At 48.2% G+C, this 20178-nt stretch overlaps 2 protein-coding genes across 14 annotated transcripts in view; one reads left to right on the forward strand and one right to left on the reverse strand.

Moving 5' to 3' along the window:
* The window catches only part of LOC108023360 (mucin-5AC), a 106494-nt gene extending 103991 nt beyond the window's left edge, over window positions 1-2503 (reverse strand). For 8 of the 9 annotated variants that reach the window (XR_007763756.1, XM_044092995.2, XM_017092741.3 and 5 more), the window contains exon 1: window positions 1883-2503. The gene's annotated coding sequence lies outside the window, so the exon portion shown is untranslated. The remainder of the gene's footprint in view (window positions 1-1882) is intronic. The other variant, XM_044092996.2, reaches the window with a different exon arrangement.
* Window positions 1-20178, forward strand: part of LOC108023361 (broad-complex core protein) — an 87981-nt gene that overhangs the window by 45516 nt on the left and 22287 nt on the right. For all 5 annotated transcript variants that reach the window (XR_007763758.1, XM_050886336.1, XM_050886350.1 and 2 more), the window contains exons 3-8: window positions 8207-8823; window positions 12783-12971; window positions 13041-13503; window positions 13570-13840; window positions 14278-14423; window positions 14620-14670. Coding sequence is in view for 4 of the 5 variants with exons in the window: in XM_050886336.1 (XP_050742293.1) it covers window positions 8638-8823; window positions 12783-12971; window positions 13041-13503; window positions 13570-13840; window positions 14278-14423; window positions 14620-14670 (1306 nt within the window). In the remaining variant the exon portion in view is untranslated. The remainder of the gene's footprint in view (window positions 1-8206; window positions 8824-12782; window positions 12972-13040; window positions 13504-13569; window positions 13841-14277; window positions 14424-14619; window positions 14671-20178) is intronic.

Consider the following 20178-nt stretch of genomic DNA (forward strand, 5'->3'; position numbering starts at 1 on the left):
TCATAGTTGCGGGCACTAGGACGTCCCGGGGAGTGGGGTCTGCAACGGGATGGGTAGGGATGGGCAGGGATGGGAAGGGGCTCCTTCTTCGCTGCACGGCCAACCCGATCCGATAGCTGGTTAATTTTTTCGCTTATTTCCTGCACTTTCGTTGACAACTCTGTGTTCTCCACTTGTGCACTCCGTTGTTGTCTTGTTTCACTTTTTCTGAACTGACTGAAGAGGTTCTCAGCTTTCATGGCAGGGGCGGGGCGACAGCGAGACACCCAGGGTCGTCTTCTTATATAAACCGTTGTAGCTGGGACTTTTCCTTGCCTGGGCTATGACACGGGTAACCCGAGACGGTCTGCTTAACGGTAAATGTGATAGGTAGTGACAATGGCCGTGACTGTGAAGGTGCCCGGCCTAACCCCTTAGAAGGCCCCCTCTCCCCCCTGGCCATCGGTTGCCCCCTGCAGAATGCAAAGAGAGCAGCGTAGGAAGCACAAGAAGTAAGTGTGTACCCGCTGCGAGCCAGATGCGCATTGAAACCCCCCCAGCCCCTCAGCGCCCAACAATGCATTGACATTCAGTATCCACAGAAGCAACGAGCAGAGAGAACGCCAAAGATCAACGGCCAAGAAATTTGCCAGTCCCGAAAAATACACAAACTCGGGGAGCACACACATGTGTGCTTTTTTGCGCTTTTTGTCCGTATGCAGGGCCTAAAAATAATGCCCCTGTCGCACCCCCTTGCAGGCCCCACTGCACCCCTGCTTTTCCCGCTGGAAGCGAAGCTCGCACACGAGGCCATCCGATCTCGGCCGATCCCAGCCGAGTCGAGCATGGTGAAGGGAGAGTGGTGTGGGGGGCAGGAAGGGAGGGGGTGAGCATGGAAATGGGAATATGGCAGCAGGAAGAGGGAGTCGGCGAGGGGGAGAGGGGAAGAGGGGGAGAGAGCGGGGAGCCCTAGCTCGCTCTCGCGCAGTTGTGGCGAGCACATTTTTTATCTAATAACCTTGTGCAATGTTATTAAACCCCAAAAGTTTCTTAACCTCCGTGGCGCAGCGGCGGCGGCGGTGACGTCGGCAGCGACGCTAGCCGAGAGCAGAGAGCAGCGAGCAGCTTTTTGATGAGAAACGCTAATACATTGCAGCGCGCCTATGTGTGCATGTGTGTCAATTGATCGCGAGTGTGCGTATGTGTGCATGTGTGCCACATTGCGCAAAATGGTCTATAAAATTAATGAGCTGGCCACGCACATACATGTGTGCGCACACATGCATTCGCACACACAAAGGCCTGCTATGTAAACGCATCGCCATATCAATATGTATGTGCGATGGAAATGGAAATGGAAATGGCAATGGAAATGGAATGGAAAAGGCAAACAAGCTAAATCCCCATGTAATGCGAATTAAATTGTGTGCCTGGCGGAGAGGGGGAGGGCGGGGGAAGGGGAGCCGACTTTCGCTTGGCCCCCGCTCTTCCTCCTTTCCGATAGGCTGTTGTATTGCATTTTATTCGCCGTTTTTTCCCACTCTCCTTCGGCGTGTGCTTCCTTTTACATTATTAGTGCGCGATTTGCAAGAAATATAAAAAACAACACTGTGCACTTGAGTTTTTGCGAATTTTATTTGCTGCGCTGGCAACTTAGAAGACCCCTATTCCTATTCGATAAAAAACGATATAACAAAAGCAGTTACGTTGCAGTAATTCTGCCAACTCAACTTCCAGTCGTTCCCATGTTTTCACAGTTTTTTGGTAAACGGGAGAGGGCAATGCGGGAGAGAGAGGGCCAAGGACAGAGAGGGACAGAGATGGGGGGGCAGAAATGCAAATTTCCAATTTTGGAAAGGCAGCAGAAATGGCGCAGTTAGCCATAGTCACAGGCTGTACTTACAGTGATCTCCCGCTAGACAGTCACCAGATCCAGATAGAGATGTGCCCGTTCCAGTGCCGAGGTGAATGCACCCATTTATTACACTTATTATTACGCATGCCTGTGTGTTGGTGCGAGCGACGCGGATGTCCCGCTAGAGAGAGCGAGTTTCGCGTTTGTTTGTTATTTTCGTACGCTTTTGCAATTTGCAGTTCAACGTTCATTAGAGCGGCGGCGGGCCAATAACTGATTGCCCCTCGCGGGCGAGCGGGGGCTATGGGGGTGGGTTTACTGCACTTATCGGGCAACGCGAAACGCGAAACGCTCCTCGCGATAATGGCCACAGACGCCGTCACACTTTTGGAGTTGCACGAAGCCCAAAACGAGGCGATACCGCTTTCGGTTGCTCTGTGGGCGGCAGCGCGGGTGGGGCGGGGGTGCGGCGGTGCCGAACGCATGGCGCAGTTCAAAGACCCCAATGACGGGGGCAAATATCACAGCGCGCACAAAAATCGCAATCACTCGGCTCACTTCCCCTTCCCTTTGACTTTTCTCTACCACGGAGCACAACACACAAAAAAATAGATGTAACAACTCCAAAATCCGTGGAGGGATGGCACGAGGCTCCACTGCGATCTGCGAACTAAACGAAACTAACCGACGCTGGAAAATGAACGCCGCGATCTAGCGCAAAACTATTCGCCTTCCCATGCGCACTCGCGGTCTTTCCATTTGATTCGACTCAAAGAGCAGCATTTCGAAACTTACATGGCCTAGCGCTACCCATTGCTCTAGGAGGGGAAGGGGTATGCTGGACTGATTCGGATGTCACGTTTGGCAGGGCGATATATACACAGTCTTTGGAATAAATTCATCTTGATACTTGAAGACTTCATGCATAGATCCTTAGTTTAAGGCAAACATCTGTACACACACTGTGGTTTATAGAAGGCAAACTGATCTCGCTGATTAACAGGTATCTCCCAGTCGTGCATCCCCACTATAGTGGTTTTTCCACTAGAGAGCTAGGGAGAGAGCGCCCACAAAAGCGCTCAAATAGAAACTAGCGGAGGATAGAAATAGTTGAGTGAGTGAGAGAGAGAGGTGCTCTTTGGGTAACTTCCAGTGGGAAGCCGAAACTGTAAATTCGCTGGCTAGCTGTGCGGGGGGGCGAGGAGGAGGAGGCTGCATTGCTCTCTGTCTAGCACTATTGCAGATCCCCTCTCCGCGACACTCTGGTTCGCCCACTCAGTCTCTGGCTCCGGCACTCACATGCTCTGGCTCTCCCACTCTCTCGCGTTATTTTTGCATTATTTATTTGAAGCTTTTTCGACTTTGGCTGGCGAATTTGCGAATTTGTGCGGGGTAAACGACCGAATGTCCGACAACCGATGACTAGGTTAAGGTGAAGGTCAAATTAGCAAAAATGCAAAACAACTAAGCGCAAGAGAGGCGGCGACGAGTCACAGTGAGCGGAAGAGGGAGAGGGAGAGGCAGGGCGACGACGAAGCTGACGGCGCAGTCGCAGCGCACTAACAATAGAAATCAACTTTGTCAGCGGGAATGCTGCTGGAAGGGGCAGGGGGAGTTGGCACGGCACGGCAGAGCCAAAACAAAACAAAAGCAATGAAAAGGCGGCGCAGGCAGCCAAAGCCCGGAGGAGGAGGAAGAACAAGAACCTGGAACGTAGACAGAGTGGTCAGGCTCTTGGATTTTTTTAGATCTGCGGCATGGAATAGGCATGGGCACGGGCATGCCTTTCCAGACAGGAAAGAGGAGGGGCGGGGACCGGCTCTGCTGCTGCTTCTTCGCTGTCTGCTGCGATCCTCTTCCCCCGCCCGGCAGCCAGGAAGGGGCGCGGGGAGAGGAAGAGAGTGCGCCGTTTCTGTTTGAGAGTGTTTGTCCGCGCGCCTCAGCACCAGTGCAAAAATGGCGAGCTTTCTAATGGGCTCACCCTCTCTCTCGCACTCTCGCTATTATGCGCAACTAGCTAGGCAGCGACGCCGGCAGCGGCAGCGGCGGAGGCAGCGGCAGCGGCTTCAGCAGAGGCGATTGAACGAGACCTTGAACTTGGACTCAGTTTACGAGTTGAAGAATTGGGTTTTGCTTTTGTTTTGAATGGCCAGCGCGCTCTCCCTCCCGCTCTCCTCCTCCTCGCTGGGTGCTAACTGCTCTACTTCTATTCACATACGTATGCAAATGCTTCGGCCCCGCCTCTCTCCTCCTCTAATTGCTCACAATTAGCCTAATGGGCTAATTAACACGCATTAATCAGCTGCCCCACAAGTTCGGTTCCCCGCAGCGCAAGTGTGGGTGTGTGTGTGTGTGGGGGGGGCAATGCAGATGCAGATGGAAATGCCTCGTTATGCCGGCGGTGGGTGGTGCTGGGCGGCGAGGCCCGTTACCGTTTGCGTCTAGCATTTGTCTAGCCACACACACACCGGTCCACCCCGTGCAGTGCAGCGTTGTAAAGCTCTCCTAGCTAAACACCCACCCACTCTCTCGCTCTCTCTCTCTGCTAGTTTTTACACAGAACTTTCGCTTTCACTACTCTCGGCTCTCTGCGTGTGTGTGTGTTGGCCGTTAGATTTTACATTTGGCCGGCATTCGGTGCTTGGAAAGTGGAATGGGGGCACAAGTGGGGCAGAAGGGGAAGGTGTTTGCAGTGTGTGCGATTTGCCATGTGGAAATGTGATGTGGGCGCCACAGCGTCTAGCCGGCAACAAGTGGAAAGTGGAGAGTGGAAACGGGAAATGGGAGGGAGTGGCGGAGGAGGGGAAAGGGGGGACAAGTGGATGTGGACTGACCTTGTTTAATGCTTTGTAAGCTGTCGCAGACCAACTTGTCGCGCGGCATCCCTCTCGCACTCGCACTTTCGTGGGAAAGGCGACTACATATGTATGCACGGCTAGGCACACACAACACACACACACACAACTGAGGCGAGTAACCTTGAAAATAGAAACCGCACACACACACACACACACACACACACACACACACACACACGCACGCACACTTGGCGACAACGATAGGGGCAAAAAGCAAGGCGAAATCCAGAAGAAATAAGCTAACACACAACGGCGAGAGAAAGCGCGGGGGCCGAGCGAGGGGCGGCAAACAAGTTTGCGAGGGTGGTGCAGGAGACAGGCAGGCAATCTGATCGGCACACGCACACCGGCACACACACTTCTATTTTCGCCACTCGCATTATACAATTTAGTTTCCAACTGAACAAACTACTATACTCACACTCTGGCTGCGGCTGCGGCTGCGGCTGCGGCTGCGGCTGCGACTGCCACTGCTCTATCTAATCGCGTTCGCCGCTGCTCTTTTGGCTTTTGTGCCTTCGTTTTTTATTAGCTATACAGCGCAGTCAGCCAAATAATTGCTTCTATTTAAACTCGCACACACACAGCCACAGACTCATTTTCGGGAGAGCCAAAAAACGGCTGCAGCGACTTTTTTCGACTTTTTCTAGAACTATTTTGGAGAGCCAGAGCGAGACGGCCGGCGAAAGGGAGTGTGGGCGCGAGGGAGATGGCTGGCGAAATGCGCCAAACAAAATTTAATAATAATACAGCCACAGAGGCGGCAGCAACAACAAGCGTAGTCTTTGGCCTTGAAGGTTCGTAAGCACTACGGGTGGAGCACTCACACACGGCCAAGATCGCTCGACACAATGTGCAGCAACGAATAAAAAACGAAGGCGGCAGAGGATTTCGCCAAGTGTACACAATGCCAAGCTCTTTTTCTCCACTGTTGAAACATTTGGCCATGGGGTTTTCCTTTTTTGTGGGTTTTTCGAAGGAACTCTTCTTTGAGAGGCGTGCTTCTTCTAAGCTTTCTCTATTATTTAGAATTATTAGTGGGCTATTAGTCAGCCGGCGGCAGCGCTGCGACGCAGCCGTCTTGCTCTATGCACAAAAGTTAGGCACTAGCATTGGATCGAGAGAGAGAGAGAGAGAGAGAGAGAGAGAGAGAGAGGGAAAGAGATCGAGAATATAAAAAATGCGGACCTTTTGTGCAAAAAATGCTTTTTCGCAGCAGGCGCGCGCGCTTGTGTGTGTGTGTGCGCTGCGTCTGGGAATTCTACATTCTAATACGCCTCGACTGGAACCTCCTGCTCTCCCCCTCTCCCCCTCTCGCTCCTTCGCCTATCGCCATCCCTGTCCAATCCTTTCGATCGCCAAGGCGACTTCGCTGCGACAACGGAGCGTGCGCGCAATCGCTCTCTCTCCGGCTAGCGCCGTCTCGCTCTGGCCACCATCCAGACGCCGGAGAACGCACACACACACCCGTAGATTGCCAAATTTTTTTTGGGGAATAGTGTGTTTTTTTCGCCTGCCTAATGCGCTTTTTGTGTGCCGACGTCGGCAGAGGCGGTGGCAGTGGCAGTGGCAGTGGCAGCGGCAGCGGCAGAGGCAGAGGCAGCGACTGAAACTGGCACGGCACTCTCTTCTTCTTTAGCGCGAATTCAGTTGAGTTTCTACGCTTGCAATCACCAAACGCAACAAACACTAAACACACGGGAAACGGGAAACACGGACACACGGACTGTCCGCATCCGATCCAACCATCTAGCCGAATAGCCGAAAGCGTAGAATAGATAGACACTTAGCTGCCGCTAAGTGTAGCCGCAGATAGCCGCAGGTCCGCAGGCGGATGATCCTGGAACCGTGCTCGCGCTCGCGCTCGGGATCACCGAGCTGGGCTCAAGAGGCCATGATACCGGCAGCACAAGATAGTTTAGTTTAGTCATCGGTTCGGTTCGTTCGGTCGGTCGCTCCCCGAAATCGCTTCGCTTTGAGTTCGCTTCGGTTCGCAGATCTCGGTTCCTCCTCCAGAACTTCCAGCCTCCAGTCTCCAGATTCTCAGCCTCAGAGCCTTCCAGCTAACGGTTCATCCTCGCCGCGTCCCATTGTGCATGTGTGTGTGTCTACAATTTTTTCTATTTTGTTGAGTGCGTTCTAAGCGAAAAGAAAGAGAAATTGCGTATACGAGAAATTGCGTATACGCCAGCAGAATAGTTTACCGCCGCATTATCGCAAAGCCAGAATTACCAAACCCCAGAGTTTGCATATTGAAAGAAGCAGACCTGGAAATGCCCCGCAGCTGGGCATCGGATTCCAAACAGAGCGCCAGGTGGAGAAAGGTGAGCCTTCTTGCAACCGAAGAATCCGTGGGAATCGGTGGGAATGGGAATTGGAATTGGAATAGGAATAGGAATAAGCCTGGAACTGGCACTGGAAAGTGGCAATGGCAATGGCAATGGCAATGACAGTGGGAATGGGAATGGGAATCCGAATGGGAATGGGATGACGGTATCGCAGCGAGGGGTGCTATTTCTGTGCGGACACATCACTCATACGTATCAGCGTTCTGTGGGTTTGTGCGCTCGTCAACCGGCCGTAGGGGAATGAGCATACATATAATAGCAGAAAAAGTGCAGCGCACACCCGGCGGACTTATCTAATAGTTTTCACTTTCAATGTCGGGCGAAAGCTCTGCCGCTGCCGCTGCCGCTGTTGCTGTTGCTGAATCGCTTATCGCAAACATTCGCAATTCGCATTTCGCATTTCGCAAACCATTTGGCGAGAGCGAGACGCCAGATACGCGAATGAGGGAGAGAGACTGAGCCCCGAAAGTTTTCTGTATTCAAATTAATTTTTTTTTGGGATGTTTTTTATTATTTATTTTGCCTTTCTGCAAGATGTCCAGATGGGAACGGAGCGGAACAGGCCAACTGTTCCCCTCGACCCCTGTGTTCCCATACAAGTGTTCTTGGTTTATTCGCATTTGTTATAATTCGCTTTTTCCTCGGTTTTTTGCTTCACTCCTCCCATTTGCGATGCGTTGGCTTTTTCACTCCGTTTTTTATGGTTTTTTGCTTTTGTTGTTTTTCGGCGGTTCTGCACTCGTTATAATTTTTTTGCTGGTGCTGCTGCTTCTACTTCTGCCCGTGCTTCTTCTACTTCTGCGAGTGCTAATTGTCGTCTTGATAGTTTATTTAATTTTGATTCGCCGTGTGACATAGAAATGGCTTTTTGCTGCTGCGTCGTCGCCGTGGTTGACATTTTAAACTGCATTTGTTAACAATTTTTGAACATTTCGCATAGTTGCAAGCGAAACAGCAGCAGAACAGGCAAAAAACGCAAAAGCGGGTAAAAAGCGACCGTTGCAAAGCAGAAACAAATGCGCAAATTTCAGCTAGCACGGCACAAATTCGGGAACAAAATAGTATACCATTCATGTAGCATAACCAAGGCGAACTCTGAACTGCAATGAACCTGGCTCCGAACTGAAATTCTAATTGTTTGCTCTTTTGCTTTCTTTTCGCCGCAGTTAAGTAATCATTAGTGAAAACAACACAATACAAGATCATCCAAGGAATCGGCAAACACTATCCAAAAGTAACCAAAAACAGAGGGGAAAAGGATCAACAGGAGAGCCACAGCGCTTTCTCTCCTTTTACCGGTGGGCCAGGCCGCCAAAAAGCCGTCAAAATACGAAAGAAGGTGACCTCGAAGAAGGCCAGCGTTGTGTCGGTTGACGACGATCACAACAACAACAACAATAACAACAACGACCACAACGCTCGGCAGCCCACAACCACCACCACCACCACCAGCACCACCAGCACCACCAGCACCACCAGCACCCCAACACCCACAGCAACACCCCCCACAACCGGCGAGCCACAGCCGGAATATCCATACCAGAACACCAGTCAGATCCCAAGCCAGAGCCCCGATCAGAAAGCGCAATCCGTCGAAATGGACGACACACAGCACTTCTGCCTCCGCTGGAACAACTACCAGAGCAGCATAACCTCGGCCTTTGAGAATCTGCGGGACGACGAGGCCTTCGTGGACGTGACCCTCGCCTGCGAGGGGCGCAGCATCAAAGCCCACCGCGTCGTCCTCTCCGCCTGCAGTCCCTACTTCCGCGAGCTGCTCAAGGTGAGTGCTGTCCCCTAGTACATAATATATTTAATTTTATCCAATACATCAAAGCCGTATATAAGGGACCGGAAGGAAATTTGGTTTGAAACACATCCCAAATAGGCTAGATACTTTTTAGCAATATTCGGGATGATGTTTTCAACAGATCGCAAATCGAAACAAAATTGTAAAGAGGGTATAAATATAATAATATTATCTAATAGATTGTTTGAGGGCTTACAAAAATATTATTTACCTAAACCTAACTTACATGCAACGATTTGACCCAAAACTTTCGCCTTATTCCGTTCGTAGAATTCATGATCAATTCGCAATGGCACTAACACACTCACGGTTACAGCGATGGCAGCAATCTGCGTGCCTGGCTGTCTGTGTGACCTACTTCGCACCCATGGCAAATTTCTCCCCCTTTCTTTCTTTCGAGATCTGCGTCTTTATCTCTGTTTTCGCACGCACACATACAGTCTCTATGTATCTGCATGTGCAGCAGCCAGTTCCAGTATCTTGAGGATACTTGGGCCATCGTACTGTATATAAAGCATGCTTCGCAAGCAGAAAGAGATGGGTTCTAGAAGACAGTAGCGGGTACCAGAACCCGATCGGTCCACCTCAAACGGCGGAAAATACTCACTTAAATGCCGCAAAACCAAGACCCCTGCCGCGAGAATAACCAAATTGTTCCGCCAAAGTTTGCTTAGCCAGCAAGTGGGGGAAATAGTTGTGTGCTTTTAGCTAAAATGCCATGGAAAGGAGTAAGTTTAGCCGGGTGGCGGAAAAGGGGAGGGGTTTTCTGGGGTTCTCTGGCGTTTTGCTAGCATTTTAATTTATTTAGTTGCACACGATGGCAAAAAACGACGCGAAAGGCACAAAAACACGGCATTTGCCGACAGATTGCGGGAAAAGTAAGGCAAGTCAAGAGAAGGAACGACGGCAGGAAGGAAGGAAGGAAGGAAGTCGTGTGTACACCGTACAGTCGTAACACATTATGAGCTCTGCTTACGTAGTACCCGTACATTTGATGGCAGTGCAAATGAGTCGATGGCATGGGACAACGTGTTCTATGATTGATTTGTGTGCCCCGATCATGCAACGCATGCGAAGGGGGATCTGCGACCGCAACTCGCAACTGGTAACTAGAGCAGGGGCTCTCTGGGAGTGTAAATGTCAGCAGTCGCCTCGTGCCTCTGCCCCAGCTAATCCTTGAAGTCGGCGAAAGTACAAAGTAACTCGCGGGCCAAAGTAAACTGGCAACTAATGCAGACCGCCCCGCTAAAAAGCCCGCAGTTTGGTTCATTATTTTTATTATGACATTAAAATTATGTGCAATCGCGGCTGTTGTTGCCGACGACGTTTACGTTTTGCCCGCCAAAACTTTGCGCGCTGCCTGCATTGAAAATATTTGCACGCAATTGCGGTTTTTGAGCCACGGGACTGGGGCCAGCAGCTAGTTAGAGAGGGCCCAAGGGAGGGGTCAAAGGTCGGGGGACTAGGGGGACTAGGGGGCTAGGGAACAGGACAGCCTCGACGTTTGCCATTTGCATTGTTCGAGCTGTCATCGGAGACAGGCAGGGGGTCGGCGGGGGTCGGGGCAGGAGGTCCTGCAGCTGAAATTATATAAATTACAAAGTTCCAGCCCCCAAAACAAGACCGCCCCGCCCCGCCGCTTCTGCAACTCTTACTGTCTCCTTCGACATGATTTGTTAACATGATAGAAAACTTGCTGTGCTTTCCGTTATTATTTTCCGTTTTTGTTCCAAATTATGGCAAACAAAAAGAGTGTAGCGCGCGCTCGGCAAACTTGTCAGTTTTGTTTGGTTTTGGGCAAGAAGAACTGCAATTAGGAGAGCTTCGTCGCAAGGGGTCAGGGGTTAGCACTGATTACGCAACGGCTTTGGCGGCAGAGGAACGGAGCAAGGGAGCAAGGGAGGCACGGCGGAACCGAAAACAAGAACATGTCAAGAAGTCCCCGGCAAAGTTTGTTCTCCTCCTGCATTTCGAGAACCCCAACCCCAACCCGAACCCGAACCCAAAACAAGAAATTGCGCGAGCAGAAAAAGTCGGCATTTAATTTGTTAAAAAGGCCAACTAAATGCAGCGGGACAAAAAAGCAGCAACGCCAACAAAAGGCAAACGGGCCGACTGAATTTTTACTTGAGCTCTTTTTTGCACCGATGTACTTGCTGTAGAATTATGTACCCAAGAAATTAGTATACAAAACTTTGCTGGCTGCCAGAAGGCAAGGCAATACACAAATAAAAATACAAGCAATACAAAAACATAAAAAAGGGAATGGCACTGGCACAAAACTTTGTAAATTCAATTTGAAATACATACAAGTGGGCAGTAGGTGGCGAACAAAAGGAGACAACGGGCAGAAGTTGTTGCAACTGGCAAACTGGACAAATGGACAAACGGACAACTGGACAAATGGACAACTGGACTCGGCCAGACAACCCCAGACACTTGGCTCCCGCCCAGCAGAACTGGGCTCTACTGGACTGGAGCAAAAGACCCAGCACTTGGCGTCGCAATTGTGCGCGACTTTGCGCCTATGCATAAATATTTAATTAACTGCAGCGCATTATTTTAATTAGGTGTAAAAACTGCCAAACAACAAAAGCCCCGAGAAAGACTCTGGGGGATCCGGATTCAGATACAGATACATTTACAGATACGCCTGCCACTAGAGGTGACTTAATGGAGGGCATTTGCTAAAAGCATTTCTGGCTTTTGTGTTACGGCCAGGCCAGGGCCACGCCCACAGCGCCTCATTAGCCACTGCGAAGTGCTATAAGATATTCCATGATATATGCCATATGAAGTGTGCTGTATGATATATGCTACATGTTATATGCTTTAAGATCTGTCATATTTGCCGTATGACATAGTGATGTGCCATAGGATACATGCTTTCTGAAGTATTCTCTATGATATATGCTGTTTGGTATATGATATTTCCTATGTGGCATGATCATATGCTTTGAGATACATGCTTTACGAAGTATCCCATATGATTCGTGACAAAGGATGCACGCTAAAAGATATATGCCATACAATATATGCTACAAGATATTTGCTAAATGGTACGAATATCATGATACATGCTATGTACTACAAGTTATGTGATATATGCTATAAGATATATTCGCTATATGATGCATCCTACATGGTATGTATACCATTTACCAGCTGCATTGGAGGCGATCTTCCGATCAGTCTTTGCCCGCTGTCTCCTGACGCATTTCCCTCTCCTCAAATTGACCTCAATTTCGCAATCCCCCACACACTGGCAATCTTTTAGCGCTAACTCAATCGCAAATATCCAATGTGTGTGCGTGTCTGCGAGGGCACATAAATTGCACAAGCCCCAGCACCAGCCAGTAAATAAGACAAACAGTGCATGTGCAGTTCGCAGGGTTTCTCAGGGCGGGCCAACAAAAGACGAGGCGAGACTTGACCCAATTTCTAGCCAGGCAGCGGCAGCGGCAGCAGCAGCAGAAAAAAACACAGAGAAAAACACAGAAACGGCAGAGGAGCAGCTCCCTTTGTTGGAGTTCCACTTGATAAGTGAAATTCACTGTACACACGCAGCAAAAACTGGAATGCACTGGCCCTGAATATGTGCTCAAAGTGGAGGATGGAATGGGGACTGGGATGGCATGGGGCATGGGGTAGGGGGTGCGGGTAGGGAGTGGGCATGAAGGGAACACATGGCAGAGGAAATAAACTGCAGCTGGCTGCGAATCGAAAAGCGAATCCAGCGAATGCAAACTTCAAATCGCTCGTTGGCCTGTTGACATTTCAGCGACAATTGAAGGTTGTCTGGGCCAGAGCCCCCTGATAATTGCCCAGGCAAACAGGCTTATCGAGTGGATGGTGCTTCGGGGGGATGCGGCGGCGCAAGACAGGGCGCTCCCTGACTCACACAACTGACTAATCCCACTCGAATTTTACAGAGCACACCCTGCAAACACCCGGTCATACTGCTGCAGGATGTGAACTTCATGGACCTGCACTCGCTGGTGGAGTTCATCTACCACGGCGAGGTCAACGTGCACCAGAAGTCCCTGCAGTCCTTCCTTAAGACCGCCGAGGTGCTGCGCGTCTCGGGACTCACGCAGCAACAGGCGGAGGACACACACAGCGTGAGTATGGCCACGACGAACGGCATGAGCAGCCCAACTCAATCGAGAACTTCGAACCCTCACCCACAGCACCTGGCTCAGATACAGAACCTGGCCAACTCCGGCGGGCGCACGCCGATTAACTCGCACGCCCACTCGCACCCACATCCGCACCATGGATCGCTGCACGGCGACGACGGCGGCTCCTCGACCCTGTTCAGTCGCCAGGGGGCGGGATCTCCGCCTCCGCCATCGGTGGTGCCCTCGCTGCCGCCGCACATCAACAACCAGCTGCTCAAGCGGATGGCCATGATGCACCGCAGCAGCGCCGCCGCCGTGGCCGCCGAGGAGACCTCACATGCCCTGAAGCGACTCCGGGGATCGGACAACGGACTGCCCCTCTCCGGCGCCGTGGGCGGTGGCAGCAACAACAACAGCCCCGACTTGCCGCCGCTCCATGCCCGCAGCACCTCGCCCCAGCAGACTCCGGCCGACTTTAGCACGATCAAGCACCACAACAACAACAATACGCCGCCGCTCAAGGAGGAGAAGCGTGAGTGTTGGACACTGGGATTGGGTGAGCTGGGGTCCATTAAACATACTATCCCTCGACCAACAGGCAATGGACCCACTGGCAACAACGGAAACTCTGGCAATGGAAACGGCAACGGAGCGAGCAACGGCAACGGAATCTCCATCAGCGACAAGCTGGGCAGCCTGACACCCTCGCCGCTCGCACGGGCGGGCGCCGACGACGTCAAGTCGGAGCCCATGGAGCTCGTGTGCTCCAACAACAATGCCAATGCGAACGACGAGCACAGCAACGACTCCACCGGCGAGCACGATGCCAATCGCTCCAGCAGTGGCGATGGCGGCAAGGGATCCCTGAGGTAGGTTATCCCCCAGAGTCTTGGGGGCACACACAAAATGGTATAGGCCGAGTTTTGAAATTCTCTACAATGGTGACTGAAAAGTATGCAGTGAAAAAGAGACTTAAAATATTGATAATAGTATTTTAAATATATAATATTGCACACATTTTGACACCGTAATAAAGGATTTTATATCTCTTAGTTTGTTTTTCAGTTAGATTAGAGATTCGTGGCTTAAGCCCACAATTTAAACATAGGAATTTCGTAATTTTCAATTACCCTCTAATCCGAGAATAAATAAATAGATTAGAGATGTTTTACAAAGGCGTTTAAGAGTACGCAGAGAAAAAATATGTAAAAGTCTTGACAGCAGTTTAGAATTCCCTGAATTAGTTTAAAAGACTCCAAACGTGGTCTTGGGACAGTCTACTAACACTGCCGATTCCCCTTTGCAGCTCTGGCAACGACGAGGAGATCGGAGACGGACTCGCCTCGCACCACGCCGCCCCGCAGTTCATCATGTCGCCGGCGGAGAACAAGATGTTCCATGCCGCCGCCTTTAACTTCCCCATGGGCAATCTCGATCACTCAGCGTTGCTCGGTGCGTATACGCAATGTGCTCTGCGATCGACTGCACAACTAACTAACGCTTTTCCTCTTGCTCCCCTTGTCTCGCTTTCTCCGTCCTTTTCTCCCCCTTTTCACCCATCTTTCTCTCTTTCTCGCTACCAATTCCGACCGGTTCTCGGCCACATCTGCGATCCATTCCGATCCAATCCGATCCAATCCGACCACAGGTCTCAACACACAGCTGCAGCAGTCCGGTGACCTCGCCGTGTCCCCTCAAGGTGAGTCCGAACATTTCTCTATCCGTACTCTATTGTTCCGCTCTATTTGCGCTCAAAAGCTCATTATTACATTTTTTACATCAAATGCAAATGCAAGTACCAAAATAATATACCAAAGAGTCTATCCAAGTCAGATACCAGAATACCAGATACCAAATATCAAAAGAAATGAAAGGCTAAAAGCAAACGTAAACCTAAAAGCAAAAGAGAATACGAATAGCAGTTTGAAAACCTAAAAGCTTAAAGCTAAAACCAAAAGATACCGAGAATCTAAGCTAAATGATTATTTTACAAACGGCTGAGAGATCATTTTTAATATGCCCGTAATTTGGTTGAATTTTTAAGCTACATAGTTTAACGTTCCGTTTTTTGTTGTTGTAACACCTTTCGTTGTCATTACCATTACCGTTATCGTTTTCGTTTTCGTTTCCGTTTCCGTTGTTCTTTTGTTTCTTTCGAGTTTTGCGTTTCGACTGACTTGAGGACGCACACATACATGTCGCATCTGTATGCGTGTCGATCAGGAGCAGGACTTTTGATTTAACTTTCGATTTATTTCCCGTTGGACTCAACTCGAATCCGCACCCGAATCCAAAAAAAGAAGAAATAATCTAAAAAACGAATTCGAACTTGATTCTTGGAACCAACGGCAGACCCGAAAACCGAACCGATCCCAACCCACACCCCCCCTCCCCAAAAAAAAAAAAAACTCCGGTTCGTTGCGATTCCAAGTCGAGTTCCCTCGTAGAGTATAAAGTGTATAAATTTCTTTCTTGTTTGATTGTTTCGATGGTAAATGTTTTCATTTGTTTCGGTCACACTCACACCCTCACACACGCACATGCCAGAGCAGAAGAACCCCAGGCAAAGAACCCTGAACCCAGAGGCACCCACCCGAAAAAGATTCTACCCCTCCCAAAGAAAGAAACCCCTTCAAGTCACTGCACATGCATATTTAGTCGGTTTTTCATCCGTGTTTCATCCGTGTTTCGAAAGCGCGCCCATGCTGATGATGACGGCGATGAGAAGCGATACATAATGCATTTAGAGCAGCGGAATCATGCCAGGGTAATTGCTAAATAAGCTCTTGCCGCCCAATTTTGGCAAACAATCTACTGCGAGCAACAGGCATGGCCACACATCCGCATCCGCTTGCTGCAAACTCCGGCTCCGCGCGTTCGTTGTTTGATGAACTACGCGAAATTAATTAACTCGCAGCTTTACAGCTCATCTGCCAGCCGCAGAGTGTTTAGCAAAATTCTATCGCAAGTTTCGCGTGTGTGTGCTGCGGTTAGGCCGCAACAATGCGTAACAATCCGCCGCTTTACATTTTTGAGTGCTGCCACTTTGACAAGACAGCTAGTTCTAGGTGGACTTGCCGATCCCCCCGATCAACAATCCAATCCTCATGCTCAAACTAACTAAGCAAAACCGAATGCCACACGACCAACACGCTTTGACGTTTATGATTTTGAATTCTTAACCCTTGTTATTTCGACTGCGTAATCCGCTAAGCTATTTCCGTTTTTGTTCAGCATTTTACCCGTTTCGTTCCGTTCCGTTCCGTTTCGTTTCGTTCCATTTTTGTGTGCAAATCCTTTGTGTATTCGTAATGAAAACCCCAAGTAAAACAAATGAATTACCAGCAAAATGTACTACAAAACAACAGAAAACGCACCCACTCACAAACAAAACACGCACACACATACACGCCAATACACTGCCCTATTACTACGAACACATGCTTAGAATTCGAAAAAAAGAAGCGATCCCAAGCTAGAAAAATATAGTATGTTTCCTTTTTACCCAGACCCCAGATTTTCCCCTCAAAGGAGCACCATTTTTTTGGTTTCTTTAGCAAATGTTAAGAAGGAAATTTAGTTTTCAGTTCGATTTGAAGCTTTGATTTCAGTAGAGTAGAATCCCAAAGAAACCCCCGATTCGTTGCGTTTTCTTTCATTTGTTTCTTTACATTACGTTCCATTCTGTTTTTGAGCTACAAGAATATGGATAAAAACACTAGACATTACACGGGAAAAGCCCCGCAGAGAAGAGAACACCGAGTACATTTTGCGATCAAAATTTTATTGGTGTCAACTTTTAGTTTCCATGTAAAACGCAACGCATTTGAAGATCGAATATATACATACCTACATAATATATATATATATATATTGAATATTGAACTCTTTCCTTTATTTGTACGTCGTCGTGCTTGTGTCTAAAACTATGTAAAACCCACCCGAACCAAATTAACCACCCATCGACCCGCTCCCCCATTAGCAAAAGTCAAAAGAAAAGCTTTATTTACAACAATTGCATTCGAACGAATTTTCACATTAATTTTCAATGTGTCTTTTGTTAACAACTGTCGAAGCCCCCGCAGCCTGTGATGGAGGGAAAAGCGGTTTTCTTTTAGTTTACCACCCAGTCCAAAAAACGCCACACCCAAAAACGCTCCTGGGTCGGTCTCTCTTGCTCTTGTCCCCTCGAATTTGGCCACACTTTGCTTTGAGTACACAGCCCGACCAGACCCTCAGGCCCACAAATAAAAAAATTAAAACCCTGTCCACAAATACCCCACAATCAAACAGCCCCACCACATTCGCACTCACACTTGAATCGACAAACCCCCAAAGTGCTGCTGCAAATACAGAAATCAGTGCCCAACCAGGTACAAGTAAATCCTTTGATGGCCTAGGGCTCCGATCCCCTGATCCCCGATCCGTGTCCCGGGATCGGAGGATCAGCCAGAAGTCGGCACAAATTGGCATTTGTTTACTCCGGCGCACACAGTTCACAGATACAGTTAGGTACAGTACCGGGCGCGCTTCGTTTCATTTCGTTCCGTTCCGTTCCGTTTTGCGACCCGCGGCAGACCAACCCATGCGCAATGTGATCGCACTCGACACCGCACGCCCCACACTCGAAACCAAACACGGCCACACTGCAGCCTCAAATGATTACCTGGCCACGCTAACTCACAGCACGCACACACACTCACTCACACACAGGACTCACACATACAGGCTCCCCTTGAAGTGAACAGAGAAGGAGGCGAATCCTTCGCCTTTTGATGTAGTCAAACGGCACACACACCATACACTCGCTCACACACACATACATCCCCACCCACCCTCACACACGCACACACACACACACCACACATACATACATACATGAACTATATTATGCGCTCCAACACAGCTAACAAAAATGATCACCAGAGGGAACTAACACCGAAGTTGATCGACTAACGCTAATCTTTATTTACTTTCCAATTGTACTAACCGACCAAAATTTGAAATTCCCCCAATAATCGTGACCACTCTACATATATATAAACATATATAGATATATGCGTATATATAAACCTACCCACCCAAAAACACGTATATATATGATTCCAAGTATATACATAAATTATGTTAAGAATTGATCGATCTAACCCCCTGTATACGTATATAAATCCGCTTTACTAAACCCCCAATGGATTCAAAATCAAAAATACCACCACCGCCTACAAAAGGCGACCCAAGCAGACAACTCGATACATGAAACAATCACACCACCTCCCGCCTCCTCCTTTGTACCCCAAATCCGCCACCCACCACCCACACCACCCACCACCAGCACTAAAGAACACAAAAACTGAGAGTATCTCAAACCCGACAACTCAAGGCTTAAAGTATATAAATTTGATTGACAAACCGCTTTAAATTACGCTCTATATATAAATATATATTCGTTGCTCCTATTTAATAAACCAAAGAACACGAACACACACACAAAACACTGCGAGAAAAAGAGAAATCAGAGTTATATCTTACGCCTAGCATACCTAGAATAAATTACTTTAACTCCCGTGCGAAGCATTCAAAATTCACTAATTTTAAGTTCCGCAATTGGTGAACCAGGCAAAAAACCAAAAATTGAAAATCGAAAAATGTATCCACCACCAATCTATTTAAGTTACCACCTAAGCACACGAAACGAATTACAGGCTGCAGATGGAATGGAGGAGTTTTTGCCTAAATACATGTGATAAACAAACATAAGTACAAAAAAGAAAGCTGAAATTGAATCTAAAAACTGCAGATACATCAACCTCCTCCAACCCGTCAGCAGTCTTGAAAAACAAACAAAAAAATTACCAAGAGCAAAAATTGTAATCTAAGCACAATGTAAATTTTACGAAATTCCAATAACATTAAATTATCAAGAAAGAAAAAAAGTCGAAATTTCAATCGAAACTAGAAATTACCATTAAGATTCTGGAGAGAGATGATGATGATGATGATGATGTTGAAGACAAAGGTGATTTGGCAAGGGTTAAATACTAGTGCTTTTTAAGTGACACACCCACACACAACCCCGAATCCCAAAGAAAAAACACACTCACAACCTCAAACACACACTAAGACACACTAGGTACGGGAAAACAACAACCAGATACACGAACAACGACACATATACCGATAATATGAACTTTTATGGTGATGGTGTTTTACCAAACACACACACACAACACACGAGCACCCAGACACACACACACACAAAGAAACGATACACCTGCCTTCCCCCTTACGTCTGAATTTAAAGGCTCCTCCTACTGCTCCTACTCCTAATTTGTAAATTACCACACACCACCGCACACTATGGTAATGAGTTAAACAAAACAAACCAAACTACAACAAAACAAACCAAACCAAACCAAACAAAGAACCCAAACCAAACCAAAACTAGCCAACCAACAAGTACCTCAAACTAAACCTAAACCAAAACCAAATACCAAGTACCAAAAGCAAACAGAGAACCCCAACAATTTTGCACACGTTGAGTATCGGTAGTGTCCATCGAGCGATCAGATCGACATCGATGTCCAGGAAAGAAAGAATCGATTCTGAACCCGATTCTGAACTGCAACTGAGCTCTCCACCGGGTCACAGTCACAGTTTGGGTCGCAGTCTCAGTCACAGTCACGTCAATTCGGTTTCGAGTTGGACGGTGAATGGTGAAATGAAAAAAGAATGAAAAAACTGAAACTGAAACGTCGACGAACAATCAAAAAAGAAATAAATTTCTCACATTTGCCATATGCGAAGTCAAGCGTTTTCTTTTCCACATGCCATCCTCCAAAGTCCCCTGATGAATATATGCCAAGATCCCAACTCCCCACCCAAAATCATCTTCTCCCCCTCTCTCTCTTTCCGTATATCTTTTTCTCTTTCTAATGTCACGCAATCCGCTAGAAGAACAGATTGAACAATCGAAAAATAAATCCAAAGTTAAATTAGCCACTAGCTGAAGCAAAAGCTGAAGCAGAAATGAAGCAAACTTATATATATTTGATGCAAAAAATGCTAACGAAATTCGAAACGTTTTCTGATAAAACCATCCGGCAAATACACACGAAAGCAACTGAAAATAAATCATAAATTAAAAATTCTAAAATTCTAAAATTCCAAAATCGAAATCCAAATCCAAATGAGAAATCACGCAAAATTG

The sequence above is a fragment of the Drosophila biarmipes genome, chromosome X, assembly GCF_025231255.1.
Source record: "Drosophila biarmipes strain raj3 chromosome X, RU_DBia_V1.1, whole genome shotgun sequence".
Lineage (NCBI taxonomy): Eukaryota > Metazoa > Arthropoda > Insecta > Diptera > Drosophilidae > Drosophila > Drosophila biarmipes.